The sequence below is a fragment of the Parasteatoda tepidariorum genome, chromosome 4, assembly GCF_982258835.1.
Source record: "Parasteatoda tepidariorum strain Cologne lab strain chromosome 4, Ptep-v5.0, whole genome shotgun sequence".
NCBI classification, from domain to species: Eukaryota; Metazoa; Arthropoda; class Arachnida; order Araneae; family Theridiidae; genus Parasteatoda; species Parasteatoda tepidariorum.
The window spans coordinates 2,587,897-2,607,254 of NC_141758.1; the positions used below are offsets into that span (position 1 = coordinate 2,587,897).

At 26.4% G+C, this 19,358-nt stretch overlaps 1 protein-coding gene across 4 annotated transcripts in view; it reads left to right on the forward strand.

Moving 5' to 3' along the window:
• LOC107447565 (NPC intracellular cholesterol transporter 1) overlaps positions 1 to 12,432 on the forward strand; it is a 116,491-nt gene extending 104,059 nt beyond the window's left edge. For all 4 annotated transcript variants that reach the window (XM_087160514.1, XM_071181910.1, XM_043049807.2 and 1 more), the window contains 5 exons: positions 2,155 to 2,386; positions 5,296 to 5,409; positions 6,264 to 6,423; positions 9,141 to 9,288; positions 10,983 to 12,432. In XM_087160514.1, the coding sequence (XP_087016640.1) occupies positions 2,155 to 2,386; positions 5,296 to 5,409; positions 6,264 to 6,423; positions 9,141 to 9,280 (646 nt within the window). In that variant the 3' untranslated portion in view covers positions 9,281 to 9,288; positions 10,983 to 12,432. The remainder of the gene's footprint in view (positions 1 to 2,154; positions 2,387 to 5,295; positions 5,410 to 6,263; positions 6,424 to 9,140; positions 9,289 to 10,982) is intronic.
• The last annotated feature ends 6,926 nt before the right edge of the window (positions 12,433 to 19,358 follow it).

Sequence of the window (19,358 nt, forward strand, 5' to 3'; positions counted from 1 at the left end):
CATATGGTAACAAGTTGCAATTTAGCAAATATTTCTTTTGCCAGTGATAATGACAAGACTTATGGCATTATTTGACTTCTCAATTTTAACACTGAACCCTGTTCTATGATCTGCTTAGGATTCCAAACAAAATTTTCTAGTCTATTAGAGTACTAACAAAAGTGAAGAATGAACAGGTGGATATTTCAAAATTATACGTGATGGACGCTTAAATGTTGCAATTATTTAAAGCACAGTTCTTAATATTAATTGGAATATTGTTACCCATAAAAAGAAAAAAGAAGCATTTAAAATCAAAGTAATACTACAACATTGATAGTCTTAAAAGTGGATTACTTTTAATTATCATTACCTTAAATAGCGACTGAAAGGCCAGAAAAAACTTTTTGTCAAGAAAAATTTGATTATAAAAAAATAATAACAGAAAAGAGTCTGTCTAGTGAAAGACAGAATAAATATTGAATAATACCATCTTAAAAAAATAAATAAAGTAAAAAAACTAAAAGTTATCAGTAGTCCCTATGAAGCATTTAGAAATAATCAAGCTTTTGGTAACGTTATTTAAAAATTAGTTCAATATTAATCCAAATTATCTCTAACTCCTAACAATAAAGTTCATTATAATTGTATTGATGTAACAACAAAAAAGTAGCCATCAGTTTCTGTACAAATGATTGCATGTTAAATTAATCAAGCTCTAATTCTAAAGAATTACTTAATTTTGCTAAATTAAGCTAGAAAAACAATAAAAAATAAAGGTCTCTTTTATATCTAAAAAGTATTTAAGATATACCTTGCTATCAATACCTTATTCGAGTCCAGGGAAAGATTTATTAATCAAATTTAGATCTAGATAGTAAACTGTTAATATGTAATAATTGAGATAAAAGGAATGACTAGGAAGGCACATTACTTTTGTTCTTATTCATCTGGTTTTGTGTTTTAAAATGTAAAAAAATTTACACTTTACAACTTTAAAACCAGATAAATTACAGAGACTGCACTTCTAATAACAGCTTTGGGGAATAGGTGTTTCAAATCCAAGAAGGAGATATTTCAATGTTTCAATAAGTCAATTCATGGATTATTTATAAAAACAGAAAATAAATAATATTAGATTAAATGTTCAGTACCAGCTGACATAAAAAAGTTGATATAAAAGTCATGACCAGGTTATCTAGTATAAATTAAGAAACTGCCACTATAGCCTCAACATTAAAAAATTCATGAAAATATTAAAAACTTTTAAGTATTCCTTTTATATTTCATTCATAAAACATAACATTTGTAACATTTTTGCATAATAAAAATTAAATATTTTAATTTATAATAAAAAAAATACCCAAATACAGTTTAAAACTTTTATCATTTCAGGTCTAAAAGTTGAGTTTTGTCTAGTTTAACTAAAAATTCTGACTCATAATTAGGAACCATTTCATCCCTGCCTGTCACAGCATATTTTATTAGTTGAAATGTTTTGCACTTAAATCAAATATTTTGCAATATTTTTAACTGACAGGTGATTAAGTCACTACACAGCAAAATTTGTGAAGATATCTTTGTATGTAATATCTAAAATTAGACAAAAAAAAAAGTTGTCTAATATTACACATGGGACCCACCAAGATGATTAGGAATCAATTGCACCATAAAAGTAGAAAACAAATCATTTGTATTTGATGAGACATAACTGTTTCTGAATTTAATTATGTAAACCAGAATTTATTAAATAAAGTTAGTTTATTTTTATTTGTACTTTATTCATGCATATTTTTATAAAAAAAATTTAAAAAATGTGTATTACAATCCTTGTGCTTAAATAACAAATATAAAATTTGAAACTAAAATATAAAAGCAAATGAGAGCCGCAATTAAATAATGATTGCTTATTCAAAAAAGATTCAAATGTGTAAAACATTGATTTGAGCATGTATTTTGTAGATACATGCCCAGAAGGGCAAGAAAATTTTTTAATATTTTACGAGTCCAGGGTTGGACACTACCTGAAAAATAGGATTCCAATAGTATAGTCATTGAAGTGATTGAAAGTGATTCTCTTAAAAATATTAATTTTACTTTTTGCTCACAGTTTACAGTAAAAAAATTTACTTTCAACAAACATTTTTTAATTTATATTTTTCTTTCTTTCTTTAGTTTGGTGCATGTGTTTTATGAACAATATTTGACAATGTGGCCAGATACATTGAGAAGCTTAGGGCTCTCTGTTGCAGCCATTTTTGTGGCCACTTTTCTTTTACTCGGACTCGACTTCCACTCGGCTGCTATCGTTACTGTTGCTGTGGTGACCATTGTATTAAACATAATGGGCCTCATGTATTTCTGGGACATATCATTGAATGCAGTGTCACTAGTCAATCTTGTTGTGGTGCGTATATATAAATTTGATATCTTGATGCGTAACGTTTTTTGCAAAATTGTATTTTCAATGTTTTTATCGCAATGTGTAATTTTATATTTTTGTAGTAAGTGTTAAGTTAAAGGAAATTTTTTTACTCATAATGGCATATAATTTTAAAGTAGCTTTTGTTGATTCTTTAAAACATAAATATTATGGAAAGGGTAGGTTGCAAAACAAATGTTTTTAATTTTTATTGTTCTATTAACGAAGGGTTCATCTCCTAACTATTTATGCCTGATATATTCTTCAATATGTAGAAATTTTGCTTATGATAATAAATTTAGTTTATGTGCATATTTTAGTTTTTATACAAACTAGTTAATTGTTTAATGTCTATAACGTTCTGCTGCTGATTAGTGAATGTTACTAGTTAAAATTATTGCGTTTAGTTTACATTTGGTTTTTTTATTTACACCCGTTAGTGTGTACGTGTGATATGTCATTAGGAAGATCGAATGGTTCATCACATCTTTTTTATGTCATGCTTTGAGATTTGCATGTATTTTAAAATCAGGTGTAATCATCACAATTTACTTTCTGTTGCATAGGCATTATCATTATGTGAATTATGTGAGAGCTTAAATGAAGCTATCACTTGTGCTTCTGTGCTAATTTTTGTTGTAAAATAATTGTTTTTTGTTGCCTATTTTTGTTATCTTTCAGACATCATCATGCTTATTTTTTGTGTTACCTTTTGATGTATGTCATGTTGTTTTTGCACTGCGTAGTAATTTATCAATGTTATAGTTGCGTCATTGAAGGGTCTAAGTTTGTGTGTAGTTATGTTGACCTATGCAGGAATTATACATACTCATAGCAGTTAGTGTGTTGTCCTGATCATATCTCCGGTCTTCATATTTTCTGTGATAATCTGCAACACTATCTTTAGAAATCAAAATTGGCTTCTGACTCAAATACAATTGTGTTGTAAAATTATAATTTGCAAATAGTGAAATGTTTATAAGAAATACAAGAAATGTATGTTTAAATTCATCTTTGAACTTATGCAAAGCTTAAATTAACGATAGACTAACACCATAGTTAAAGCCTCTAAGTAACTAAATGGAAAAAATCGATATTAAGTTCAATATTTATTCAATAAATATCTCTAAGATATATCACTCCGGATTAAACTTTTTCAGACTAACTGTTATTGGAATAATTTAGCTAACTCAAGCATATATATAACAAAATTTTCTCTTATAAATATAAGATCAATAAAAAAGCTGTATAATGTATGATTCCTTCAGTTTAATTAAAAACTTACACAATAATACATAAAATGAAAAATGGAAGAAATCTATAGTTTGAGCTTCTAAATGTCAAATCAGTTTATTCTAAATATATAATCTAATCATAATATCACATAAGTAGTATTTTAAAATATAGGTAAAAAAGCAAATTTTTTTTTTAAAAAAAGGAATATTTCCCCCTTTTTTTAAATATGTTTTCGCTCCTTGTGATTATATTTTAGAGTTAAACTTTAAGTTTTTTCAATTTTTTTATCGAAGCCCTACTAGCCGCCTGCACCTGTCTGATGAATTGTTTTGGGTGTCAAAGTTCAAAAGGGGGAGGGATGATACATTATTGTTCATCAATGAGAATCGAAATATTTTTTTGACAATTTTATTTGCTTTGAAGCAAAAAAAAATTGACTCTGCTTGCTGCAGTATATTATTATATAATTTTAAATATGGGGGAAAAAACAATCTGCAATGCCTGCAGATTGTTTTTTCAGAATACCACATGCTCGAGGTTTTCTGCAACTGTGTCATACCCTATTTTTCTGCTTTTGGACAAAGCATGTGTCGAGACAGAAATGCCAGTCAAATGCAAAGTGATGGCTTCATATTTTTCTGACAATTTAAAGTCCAAAGCTTTAAAAAATAAATTTATTGAAAATCTGCGGGAAAGGTACTGATTTTCCATATTTTATGCAGATTTTATATCGAATTATGAAATTGCTGACAAGTCCAAATTCATATTGTTTTTCTTTTTAAAATTCTTTATTTTTTCTCTCGTTTTTTTAATGAATTTGAGTTTTACAAGCAATTGTGTATATTTTTGCTAAAGTTTTTGCAATCTGGAAAGAAACAATTTTTTCCCCAAAGAGAATGAATTTTCCAGAGATTTCCTACGTATGATAATGCATATTTTATTCCTTACCCACCTAAACCTACCTTTTATTCAGTTGTGCAGTAAATAAGTTCAAAATGCTGAATTTGATGCTGTTATAAACTTTGATTATGAATCATTAAAAAAAAAAACATTACAGAATGTTATTTTATTGTGTTAAACCAGGGTGATAGGAGCTCCAAAGTGCAGACAAAACTGTTAGGAGTTATTGATAATAAATGAGGAAAATGTTGTTTTCTAATGGGTACCCTACTGCTACAATGGTACCTCTTTTGGACTACCAAACCACATGGGTACACCTTTTTTTGGCAACCAAACCACTTAGGTGTCATTTTTATGCAACCAAATCGCATGTGTACCACTTTTGTGTAATGAAGTAGCTGACTTCTTAGTCTTGGTTATCTTCAAAAGTCCTGCTCATGCATTTTGTAAGATTAGATATCGAGATAGTTTTCTGACAAGTGCGAATCTACCCAAGATGCTAGAAAGACTGGGTATCTTCCTGTGTTTCAATAAAAATGATTGTCTTTGTTATGTTTTAATTTGATTAAATCACCTGACTGTATTTAATCTAATTATGGATAAGCCATAACTGCACTAGATTAGTTTTAGGAAAATATTATAGTGTAAAAAAGTGTAATATATTGAATATGAAATAAATGTTTCATTTGCATTTTAATGTTTCTACCATCAAACAATAATATTATGAACAGTGTTATAACTCATATTATTATTTGTAGGCAGTTGGTATATCAGTGGAGTTCTGTTCTCATCTCACCAGAACGTTTGCCCTGAGTGAGAAGCAAACGAGAGTGGAGAGAGCTCAAGACGCCTTGTGTCAGATGGGAACCTCAGTGAGTTTACTTTTTAAATCATTTTTGTGTCTCTGAAGGATGAACGTTGGGTCATCCAACCTCTTCTCCTTATTTTCATCTAAACTGACCTCTGAAGTCTTTGTATCACAATTTTTCTTTTGATTATCAAATTTTTCTTAATTTATATTTGTGGCTTTTTGTGAGTGGTGCAAATTTTGCAATCAAAATTTCAACTAATTTTGACTATCTAGAGTGCTCAAATTTTGATCAAAGTATTGTATCATTAGAAAGTCTTTTGTACTTGATCTAGTACTTAATACAGTTTCTCAAACTTAGTTTCTGAATTGTAGAAAAATACATTTATAAAGATGTATTTAGTTAATAAGTTTTTATAAAATGAAATTACATATTGTATTGTTGTTAGTTTTTAGAATAACATTCATTGTGTTTATAATTCTTTCAACAGTTACTTATAGTATTCATTATCTAATTTGCTTTCAATGGAAATTTTTTCTTTCTCTGTAAAACATATCTAAATGATACTTCAAGATAACCATTATTTTAAAAAATTTTTAGTAAGTTTTTTTAATTTCAATGAGGGTTAAATATGAAAGTTGCTTTAATCTTTTATTTAAAATGAACCTTTCTTAAAAAATATTTGAACTAACAAAATGCACTAAAATAAGAGCAATTAAGATATGCATGAAACAAAAAATGCAAAATTTGATTATATATTGAAAGTAATTTTTGTCTATTTTCTTTCTTTTTAAAAAAAAATTACATGCTGCTTTAATTCAGTTGGGTAAGCAGATTTTTAGCTTTCAAAAAATTCATAATTATATAAGCTATTGTATTCTTTTGAAAACAAAATAATTTTTTAAAAAATTCTTTAGGTACTATCAGGTATAACATTAACAGATTGTGGCATCCTAGTCTTAGCCTTTGCCAAGTCCCAGATATTCCAAGTATTTTACTTTAGAATGTATCTCGGAATTATAGCCTTTGGTACTTTACATGGTCTCATACTTCTGCCCGTCCTCTTAAGTCTCTTTGGTGAGTTTAAACTTGTGGTTTTTATTAAAAGTATAATCACAATTAAAGAATATAAGTAACATAGTTCGTTTTTAAACGTAAGGTCAATTCAACTTTAATAGAACTTTCAAGAGCATGATTTAATAGTAAAATAAATATAATGAAATAAGGTTTTTTTCCCAGTCAAATAAAGATAGTAACTTATTCAAATGCCTAATTATTATAAGCATCTTAACTTACATCCTATTATCAATATTACACAAACTATATTTGCTAAAATTTTTCAACCTGTGAATTTTTTTATTTAGTGTAAAAATTAACTAAACTATGCGATAGTTCAATCTTCAATGTTTATAGATTATTTAATTTAAAGAATGAATCGTGTTTTTCAACAGTTATTTTCATTGATTTTTCAAAGATACAGAAAGTTAACTCACTGTTTTAATTTTTTTTAATTATTTATGATCTATGTGTAAATATGATGTCAGTTCATTTTGTGATAACTTTCTATATTTCTCAACCCACATTGACTATTTCAAAATTTTACTGCACTTTAAATTGTTTTCATCATGTAACTTAATTAATGCTTATTTGTTTTGTATTTGTATGGTTTTATTATGTTTACAAAAAGAAAGATAATGCTATCTATTCTGCTAGTTTCAACTTCATGCCTGATTTTTTGGTTTGTTTGAAACGTAAATGAAAAAAAAAAATGTTAATAGAATTGTATTTCTTATAACAATTTTTAGATAGTTTTGGTCCCACTACATTGCAATTTTAGTGTGTCGACATATCTATCTTTTAAATTTTCAATGTAAAAGTCTGGGAATAATTAATCTTTAACTATATTAATCTCTTAACTAAGCAATTATCTCCCCCGAGTTATTTCAGGCTTTTAAGACAAGGAGTTAAACTTCAAATAAGTGAAAGTGTATTTAATGACACTTTATATTGCCTGCTTTATCATTGTAAACAATATTGAGTTTTATGTTAATTTTATTGAGAATATATGTAAAATTTCTTGTATTTAATTAATATAGGTTTGCTTTTTTGACTGGTTTACAGTCCTCACAATCAGTGGTTATTTTAGGAAAAAGTTGGATCTTTTAACACAACATTCCAAAAACTGTTATCATTTAAACCGACCCTTCACAAAATTATTTATCACAAAAAGATCTTCATAATATTACAAAAATCAACCTTTCACAATATTTTACGTTCTAAAATTTGATCCACCTTTTTTTTGAGAAATGGAGTTTATAACTTACGTTGTTCAAAATTTTGCAACTGAAAGTCATTGAAAGATATGGGTTTTATTTATCTTGGCAAAAAGTACCGCCATTTTACTGTCATTATAGATTTAAAAAAAACTATGAGTATATTTTTCTTAAAAACAGGTCTAATAAGTCAGGAATAACCCCTGATAATTGTCATGTAGCACCTAGGCTCTCTTAGTATTCGTTTTTGTTCTCTCATTGTCATGTTTTTGCTCTTGAGCCTTGTATTCTCGTGTTATTAGTTTAAAACTAAAATGTTTTTTTTTTTACTATTCTTGATCATCTACTCTTCTTTTTCTCTATTTCCATATAATAGTGTGTTTAGACTATTTTATAGGCTTTGAGTTTGAAATGAGTATTAAGTTATGCAGAGTTTTCTCTATGAATTAAAAAGGAAAGGGCTCTTACATTCAGTAAAGAGCACTTTGAGTTTTCAAAGAGCACTCACTTAACACCATTAAAATTTACCAAAATATGTAACATTATGTAACAACTGAATTTGATCCTCAATTTTTAAATTACTCTTTTACACTATTTTATGTGTGTATTTCACAACGTAACTCTCACTCATTATCAAAATAACAGTAAAAGTTTAAGCTTTAGACAAAAAATTAAAGACAAGCTAAAAGTATAAATTTCATATTAATACCTGAAATATTTTATATAAATTTCTGAAATCTGGAAATTTTATTTAAATATCTAAAAGCATAAATTTTATATAATATCTGTGTACAAATTTTTTCAAAAAAAAGTAAACTAAAAAAGGATTATTTGATGAACAACTTTAAAGCTTTTTTTTACATTTTAAATTGAAAATTATGAGAAAATAAACATTTAAAGATGGATTTTTTAAATAAAAAGGTATTAATTAAAAAAATTAATGGTAAAACTTGAAATCACTAAAAAATTCATTAAAATACCCCCTTCCCGAATAAAAGAGGTGAGTATCGCTGAATCTCATACAAATTTTAGCTATATAACTAGACAACATAAGAAAAATCTTATTAAAATGAAGGAATGAAATAAAAAATTAAAGTTAAATAATTATCAATAAAAAAAAATCTTTTCCTAAAAAAGTAAAATAAAAGGGCAGTATTTTTAAGGGAGGGCTGCTTATTTTTGCAGAAAAGGCAAGGGGGGCGCATTTATAGGAATCAATGAGCAGGCTGGGCGGACCTCCCTTCTAAAAACTTTAGGTAGAGCACTGGTTTATGCTTCGTAGTTAATGGTATCTACAACCACAGTCTATATCACAAATATGCTATGTCACTATACGATTGACTTTTTTTTTCACCATTTGTAATCAGAAAATAATTTTTAATGTGAATTTGCCTTTAAAGTAAAAATTGAATATCTTAATGTCATAGATACTGAGCTTTTTTATATTAAATGTTCAACTGTAAGCATTTCAAATCATTTCATAGAAATTAATAACAGTTACAATCCTTTAATTTTATTTAGGTCCATCTGTTCGGTGGAAAGAGCCAAAAGTGAATACAACTTTTGATTGCCAAATAGATATGCCAATTAATATCGGGCAACTTGATATGCCTGTTATTACTGTCAACAATGGAAATGGAAAAGGAGCAAGGTGTCTATGACATATCTAGTAAGTATTATGACATTTAAAGAATTGAGTATTTGCACAATATTAAATGTACATTTTCAGCTTAACTTATCAAAACACTTTTCTTTAGTAGACTTAAATTGCAAACTTTAAAATCTACTGAGTAGTGTTAAAAAAACCTTAAATCAATTAGATATCCTACTAATAGTTGAAACAGAAAAGAATAATCATACCTGTTGATTTTTTTCATTCATGGTTATGTAGTTAATCTTATCAATATGAAATTTTATAATTAAATTTATTTAAAATTATGCACAAAGTATCTGTTTTTCCAACAAGCTGCAAGTTAAATTCTCATATTTTCAAGATGAAAGGTACTGTTAAGATTTATAATTGTGTGCTCCTTTTAAAATACATATGTACAATGAATAAATAAATTGATGCATTCTTATGCAAATGAGTTTGTACCAAAAATTTTAATAAATAAAGACAGAGATAAAAAAATTAACTGCAAAGCTGATTGTTTTTTTGTTTTTTTAAATTAAATTACTCCGAGTTATTCGTATTGTAAGAGATCTTTCTTGTGAAAAAAAATTATAATAAGCATAGTACTTTATTTTTCAAAAGTTTAAGCATACAAAAATAATTTGTGTTGAAATGTTTTTATAAACTATCATTATTTTACAAAATGTATACAGTAAAACCCTCAGGAGAAACCACCTCTATTTACAACTACTTTTGAGAGACACTGTATTTTTTCCATCGACTTCGTATTGATGAAAACCTTCAGGAGGGACCATTAAAACCTCTCCCATCGACAGGGCAAACATGTGCACAAAAAGTGGAAAAGGTCGAATAAGGAAACACAGAAAGACATCAGAACAAAAAATTTAACAAAACAAAGAAGTAGATTAAAATGTATTAAAAATAGTTGTGTTAGGCTCTAGTTTAGAGAGCTCTTTTTGACAATCAACCTCATGTTGCAGTCAGAGTGCACTAAAGACGATGCTTATCAATGATTGACTTTTAGAGTTGGAAGTTAAATTAGAAAAAAAAAAGTTATTTTAGAAATAAGCATCTTAAACTAAAAAAGCTCTCATCTCTTAAAGCTGACTAATTTTTATGATATAAAATTAAATACAAACTTAAACAAAAAATATAATTGTTTATTTATTTAAAATAGTTTTATCATTCATAATTGGTAAACTTGTTTTTACACATAATTATATCAGTTGGGATCCTTTTTATAGACACTAAATTTAATTCATCGATCCGTCTTTTCATGACTCCAACAGAAGTGGCATCCCCGCAGCAGAAAATAACACTGGCAAAATTTAAAATTGTTTGCGAATCTTTGATAAAAATTTTGAAGTCAATGGGAGTAAGAATGACCAACCTCCATTAACGACCATTTTACTGCTGTGAACGAAGATTGATCGCTCCTGAGATGTTTCACTGTATTATATTTCTTTTAAGTTAGATTAAACAAATCAATTTTTTTATCTATGAAGTTTTGTATTCTAATTTGTGTTCTCAGATTGTAATTTTTTCAAAAAATTATAGTACTGTTATTAAAAGTTTTATTCCATAATTAAGTGAAAAGTCAGTGATTACTGCTCAAATCAAACTATTTAATTTCTGTATTGCATAATTCCTTGTATTTCTGATGATTTTTTGTTTGTTTTGAATTATAAAAATTTTATTTAAAAAATCAAATTTTATTTTGTGACTTGCAGGTTTCTATTCCAAATAGATAAAGAAATCAAGACTGACAATTTTTGAAAATGGTGTTCAACTTGACACACTTTAGGTAGACTTCAAGTAATTGACTGGAGAACATTTTATATTTTTAGCAAATTTCATATAATATGTTTTGTCTGAAAATGAGTTTAATTTTTATAGACATTCAGCATTTATTCATTGAACTATTTTCATTATTTTAAACCCATATAGCTCCTTTAAAATGTACTATTGTATATAAAAAAAATTTATATTAATTCTCAGAACCTTATTACATGTTTTTATTACATGTTTTTCCTTCCGAACTGTTATTTATAAACTTAAAAAAAATGTTTGTTATTTTTTTTTAAATTTTTGTATGAAGCAAATACAGTTTATATCTTACAATTTTTTTAAAAAAGTGTGTAATTGTTATATTGTTAGACATTTTGTATTCGTAATCAAATTTTATGAGATGTATACATTTAACTAGGAAAATTGTGAGATATGTTTCTCCTAACACAGTTTAAAAAGAAATTAACATTGATATGTAACTTTTTTTTAAATTTAATTTCTTGCAGTTTTTTAAAGCAACAGAAAATGCATATGTAAAAGCTTTTTTTGCTTTAAAGACCAAAATTATGCTAGCAAAGGACGCACTTTGCTTAAAAATGGATTCATGAGGTATTATTTTCTCAAAACTTATAAAAAATGTTTATTAACGTGATGCGAGGACACATGTTGAAATCAGTAAGTATATCCTTCCCTAGCTCACTGTCAGGTTTAAAAAGAATATTTTAAACCATTAGACCCAAATCTACTGCCTAAATGAATTCAAAGCATGTTTTTATTTTTTAAATATTTTCTTCCTCAAAATATATTAAGGCTTTTGTTTGAAGGCACTATGATCACATGAAATTCACTTTTTAATAAATAATATGCATCTGTTATAACTGCTATAAATGTTATTTATGACTGTTAGGTTAAATTTTCTCAGTCATTCACCAGCACCCTCTATGTTTATGATGAGAATAATACAAAATGTTAAAGACAGAGAGAAGCTACACCAATGAAAAGTCTGGAGTGATCTATTAAAAAGTTCAACAGCTTTAATTTTTTTTTTCATTTTGTCTTCATAAAAATATTCAAAAATCCACCAATTTTATTGTTATTGATTATTAAAAAAATGGTTAAAAATTTTAAAAAAATGATGACTCATATTTTAAAAAAATGATACTAGGTTAAAAAAGAATGTTTTCAAAATTGGTAGTTTTTCACAAAGTTAATAATTTTTTAAGTATTAAATCAGTTTTAAAGTTCAGGTAAATATTTATAGTCTCAAATAAATGTTCTAATTTGAGCTTGAAGGATTCAAACTACGGCTTTTATATTTTATACTGAAAAAGCTTTAAGTTAACACCCTTAATATACAATATAAATTAAATGTTTTAATCAATAAATCTGTTATTAAAATATTTTTTAATTTTCCTATTTTTTAAAAAAATATGCATTTATGTCTTGTGATGCATCTTCTTATTCTTTGCATTTTACCTTTAAAATCAAATCAAATATATTTTCCTGTGAGAAAACCATCCTCGTTGTACATTAAGATATAAATTATGTTAATAACTTGATTTATATGTTTTTTGTGTATGCTTTTAATGTGTGAGTCATGCAAGTTATTGTTTGGAACTAACTTAGATAATGAACTACAACAGTCAGACTTTTTTTGATCAGGCATTTATTATAACAAGGCCTGAATATTTGGGTGCTTTCATCAATGATCAATAATGCTTGCAATTTTTATATTACAATGGATCTGACCTCGTCCCGTTTTTGCTTGCCAGCAAAGAAGGGCTTGAAATGATGAAACTCACTTTGTGCAAAATCCAGGCTCAGAGGTTCCCATTATTACACTTTATATACAATTATTGCAATTTCATAGTAAAGATTACGGTCTTATAGTTGAATAATAAAAATTAGGTTTTTGTGAAGGTTTAGGTTGTTTAGAATTCTGTGATAATCTGTTTAAAATAGTTTTTTTCTTCCTGTTAACTACTAAGAGTGAAGAAATTTTGTTGCTTGCAACTAATCTATGATCATTCTTTTTGCTCCTTAAACAATTCTAAAAACAATTATTTGATTGAAGCAAGAAATAAAAAAAAAAAACTCATCTCCTTATAGAAAAGGGAAAGAACCTAAAATCAAATCTGAAATGCTGCGAACAAAACTTTCTCGTGGTTTAAATATAGGATGATAAAAAAGGAATAAGTCTTCTTATGTAACCATAAATTGAAATATTGATTCCAAATAATCAATTTAGTTATAGAATAAAGTAAGAAATTTCAGTGTTATATAAGTTTCAATTTATTATCTTTCTCCAAGTGTTTTTTTTTATTTAATAGTAAACTTATGTATAATTTTATTAATATTATACACCTATATAGAATTATGTAGTATATATATACCTTCGAATCTGGTTAATTTTATTTTCGTAAGCGCTAACTATATATATTTCTGTGATAAACTTTTGATTGCTATCTTGGAAAGTTGACACCTCTACAGGTTGTAGGAAGTGTTTGGCAGTTTGTTGTCATAAACATTTTCACATCTTTTATTCAATTGCTGTACCAAATTTCTGACCATGGAATTTTGTCATTGTATTCATGGCACGTAGCGTTTTTAAAAAGTTCTTGAAGGTGCTTATTTTCGATTTTTGTTTTTTAAAAAGGGATTTGAGGGAAATCAGATGACCGACCGTATCTTGCATGTACAATCCTTTTGAACATTTGAAACTCTCGTGAAACCTGCTCAAATCTGAAAATGCTTGCCAATGATTGATTCAGCAGCGATTCCATTGCAAAAATGAAATAGCTGCATAAGAGAAGTGAACTTTATATGCTATAAAAATGTCTTAATTAAGACCCAATGTCTTCATATTTTAGAAATTTATTCTTAAAAAGAAGTAATAAGGAAACTCCACTTATGTTCCTCTTGTACGAGTTTCATTTAAAAAAAAAGGCGTGGCACTTTTATATATTAAGCCAAAAAAACTCAAAGGTACCTAAATACTTTTTTAAACTATTTTAATTTTATAATTAAATTTAACCACTTTTATAGCTTTCATATTCTTATTAGAATTTAGATATGTAAAAAATATGATGAACAAAATATTGTGTGAGTGTATTTTTTTAAAGATAATGCATTTTTATTTGGTGCTTTATGATTCTTAAGTGAAGACATTAATAAGTTGTTTCACTTGAAGAAAAAGAGCTTTATTGATTTTTCTGTTTTTTGCTTCTGTATGTTAAGTGTTTACAGTATCAAGGTATTGATGTTCTTATGCTGAAAACACATAGCTAATTATAAGATGCAGTTTTGTCTTGCTAAATTTTTTTATTTAGGCTAAAAAACAATTGATTTTTCTACCCATTATAATGTTGGAGTCTTAATCTGGACTGTTTTAGGTTATACTATTCTATTATGTAATGTAATGCTATCCTTTAGGTAATAGTACTATTCTATAACGTGGGCGATGTTGAAATTCTTGAACGAGTATTAATCAATGTTTAAAAAAACTATATATATATATTTTGTAGAAAACTACTTAAAACACAACTATTTTATTTTAAATGCAGAAATTACAAAATACTTTTATAATGTAGTTTTAACTTTAATACGTTTAGGAGACGAGTTATGCTGGCAAATTTAATTTACACTCAAGTTCAACATCAAAAAAAAAATGAAGATTGATAAAAAGAATAATTAAAATAATAAATTGGCCTATTGAATCATTGGAAATTAAAAAGACATCTATTCATGTTTATATGAGCAAATATATTATTCAAAACAATTTTTTTAAAGAATTTTTTCCAACCTTAACCTTTTTATGGTTCTCCTTATAGTGAATATTCAATTTTGGAAAAGCTAGAAAATTATCAACTCATTATTAAATGTTTGAAGTTGTTAATTTTCTTGAATGAAATAAACAAAGTAACATATGTTCCTCTTCGTTGAAATAACTTTTAATTTTGATCTTGAGTGTTCATTTGCATTTGAGGGATATTATACAAGCGAATCGATAAAATTAGCTATAATTCATTATGGCTAGATAAAATTTAAAATTCCTTGGGCACAAAGACATTCTCACTACAGACAGACTGAGATAAGAAATGCTTCAGATTAAAAAAAAATTGCTTTTAAATATTGTTTCTTTACTAAACGAATGTTATAAGTTGTTGCAAGGAATCGTAACAAACTAGTTTTTCTCTCTCTTTTTTTATCATACCACAACTACTTTAAAGAAAGACATTACAGTAGTTGTTTTGTGTAGCAAGTTAGTTCCTTCCACTGGTACACAATACAAAAAATGATTTCCTGAATTTTTTTCAGTTTTTAAGGTTAACTATTATTAAGTAAAAATATTTTTAATTGTATTAATATTTTTAATAATTTATTATTGCCCATCTTTAATAGGCGATAACAACTGTCATTTGAAAGTTGCTTTCTTAAAATAATGTTAACTACCTTCCTGTAGTGATCTAGGAAATATAACACAAATATAGAGGAATAATCTGCAATATTCCATGAATACTACTGTATCAGTTTTACTGTATTTTTTGTTTTGTTGAAATAACAAATTTATACCTTGTCTGTAGTACGGGACCCGTCACTCATTATTAATAATTTGACATTTTAGTCCAAATCATTAATATGCTCTCATTTTTGATTTTATTTACAAGGAATACAACACCTTTTCAAAGTATGTACTTAACAATTTTATTAAATTACAATTTTTACTACTTTTGGACACCTTTGCATGCATAAGTCCCCTTCATGAATTTCATCACTCCTAACATATAAGGCAAAATCAAAAAATTTTGCTATTTGCCAGTAGTAGCTTTTTTAATAGTGATCTCTTGTGGAATTGCTGATATTAATAATGTAAGGCAAATTTTTAAACATTTCTCAACATATGTTAAACATTATAAGAAGGTTTATTTTTAAAATAAGGAAACTTTTTAAGAAACAAATGTGAAATAAAATAATTTTCAAAATGTTAGAAAGTATATAATAATTTCATATTTATTAGAAAAAATACTAATAATAAAATGCACAAGGGGCGCATTTTTGATGCATGAAGTGGCGATTGGTGGACAATTTTTTAATCGGCATTTGTTTTATTTAGCTTTTATTATTATTTTTTTAGTAGAGAAAGTTTATTTTTTAAATAAAGAAACTTTTTTAAGGAACAAGTGTAAAATAAAGTAATTTTCAGAATGTTAGAAAGTATTTTTTATAATTCAATTTTTATTAGAAAGAAATACTAGTAATAAAATGCAGAAGGGGTGCATTTTTGACAAATAAAGTAGCGATTGGCAGACAGTTTTTTAATCGCCATTTGTTTAATTTAATTGTCCTGTGGTCAGCGGCATATATATCATGAGATATCTGAAAATTTGCATTCGTTAAAGGATACTCAGTATGCCCACAAAGTCAAAAATATCTTGCAAAAATCTGAAAATGTTAAAGATAATTTTATTCTTATTTTAGTATGTACTAGTGTAACTCTGTATAGGTTGTAGTATCTTTTTAAATTTTTATTGCAATGGGCTTTCGGTTCTTAACTGGGTACTCTTCACCTTAAAATAAATAGCAAAATGTTTGACCTAAAATGATATGTTACATGTGGCAATTGCTTCTAAGATATTAAAAATTTTAAGTCTGATTGTAACACATATGACACATTTATGTAAATGCAGTGCTATTATGTGAATGTCCTTTTTTTAAATTTTAGATTGTTATTGCCAAACAAAGCTAGTCGAAGAAATGAGTTTATATAGTGTTAAAAAAAATTAAAGAACTAAACAGAATATTTGTAAATAAAATTATATTTGTTTTTATATATTAAAAAGTTGACATTTGTATTTAGAAGAATAAATATTTTACATTTATAGTTGTTTCTATATCAAGCTTTATTATTTTTTTTTTCCATTTCTATACAAAAGAATACTGTAATGACTTTATACAGGGTGTTTGTTATTGATCTTCTTCAATATTTTAACATAAAATATGTAAATATAAGGATTGCCTGCATGAATAAAGAACAAGTATGATAGCATCAGAAAGATAGTAACCAAGCCTCAAAAATTCAGTTAGCCTGAGAGCTGTAAAACATCTCCATACGCCTTTTATATATTCTAATATTTTTATACAGAATTTGCGTGAATTGCTGTCTTTAAAGGATACCAAAACAAATTTAGTACTTTTGTTAAAATAAAAATGAGCATTTTTAATTGTCTTTTATTAATTTCAGACTTTTGAATTTGGGTTTTTGAAAAAGGCTGAATTCCATAATTATTTAAAATAGTTTTTAATTTGAAAGTTTTTTTCCACAAAAGAAAAATTATGTTTTTGAGCTTGCCTACGTAAATAAACATTTCAGGCTAGTGAGGCATTTGGTTTAAAAAACCTGCCAATTTGCAAAAATGTATTTGGTGTTTTTTTTTTTTTTTTTTTTTTAAAGAAAAAGACTGTAATGTTTTATTTTGAAACAGTCTATTCTTACATAAATTAAAGCGTCTTTTCATTTGTGGCAAGTTTATTTTTCGCAAATTTTAATTACAGTTAAAAAAAGACAAGAATTTATAATGATACTTATCTATTATACGATAAAATTGCATTTCTGAAAAAATATATATAATGATGAAGTTTGCTGTGGTTGGAGTTGTATGGTATAATTGAAGATTGTGATGAAAATCACAGTTATTTGATGAAAACTGGATCATAATAAAACTTTTATTATAGCACTATTTTTTAGAGCTCTAGATACAAAATTAAAAGTATATTTTTATTTAATTAAAATGAAGTGATAAATTTGGTACAATATTATCAATAAGGACAGGCCATGGGGGATAAATCCCCCATGAGCTGCCCAATCAAAAGTCAAATTAAAAAAGTTATTGAATTGTTCTCAACAAACAGTTAGGAGCATAGAAAGAGATCCATAGTGGGCGATTTATCAAAAAAAAAAAAAAAAAAAAACAAAGCCAACTCCACGTAATTAATTTTAAAATAATTTTACTAAAGCTTAATCTCAGAAGGAAAAAAAAAAGACCATGAGAATTAATATAACCTTGTAACTGAAACATTTTTAAAAAGTTATAAGTAAATTTTGATGTTCTATTTAAGTCGCGACAGTTAATTAATGAGTTTTACATTTTATTGAAATAGGAATTGGACATTACAATGATGAAAGAGAATAAACTTTTTATATTTGGTTTTTATAAAATGTAATAAAAATTAAAGAATTGGTAAAATTGAATTAAAATGAGATAAGGAATGATTAAAAAAAATTACATTTATTAGATTAAAGAAATTTCAAAAGCTAGGAAATATGTAATGCCTATTATGACATAACAATATAATAATTTTTTCCTGGAAAATTTCTTTTTTTAAAATATTTATTCTTATTCTAGTTCTAAAACACTTTTAAAAGAATGGGCTAAATATAGTTTATAGTCTTATACTGTTTCCTAGGCATTACATCAAGCTTTTTTAAACTAAATTCGATTTTTAAATTTTAAGCAGATTGAAATTGATGAAAAAAATTAGTAAAAACCTAAGAATCTACTTTAACAAAATTTTCATCTCATTGTATTTTAAAGCATCCGAAATTTGTTACACATTAGTAAAGGGACTGTTACTTAATGCAACATATATATTGTTGAGATCTGTCAACAGAAAAAAAGGGTAATTATTATTTAAAAAAAAGTTAAACTGTTAGTAGTAAATCAAAAACATTTTATGAGTTATTAGTTATTTTTAAATTAATGCAAGAACTTTAACATTCATGTTTTTAACAAGTCACATACTGGAATAGTTTCATAATGTATCTTTGTAATTGTCACAAGCAATGAAAAATAATGAGAGAACAAAAACTCATTACTATGCCAAAAAAATTTTTATTTTATTTTTTCTTTCTTAGTGACAATTTGTTTTTTGCGACTTCATAGCTTTGGCTCATAAATGTAAAATTCAAAGACCTTTGTTTTGAGTATATTAAAAAACAAAATAACACATAGACTGTCATATTTTAAATACTGTTTCATAAAAAAATATATAATCTATTCAGAGACTTGGGTGGTGGGAACATATTAAGTATTCGAAATATTTTTTTTTTGGATTATGGTGTTACGAACTGTAAGAATGAAGTTTTCAAGTCTAAGCGATCACTTGAGTTGAGAATGACAATGTGGTTTTCTGTCACGGATGATTTGTCCTTTCTCATTAGAATGCATTTAATTGGACTAGAGAAGATATACAATAATAATACCAATATAATAAAAGAAACATTAGTATAAATTTAAAGAAATTTATTAGCAAAAATAAAC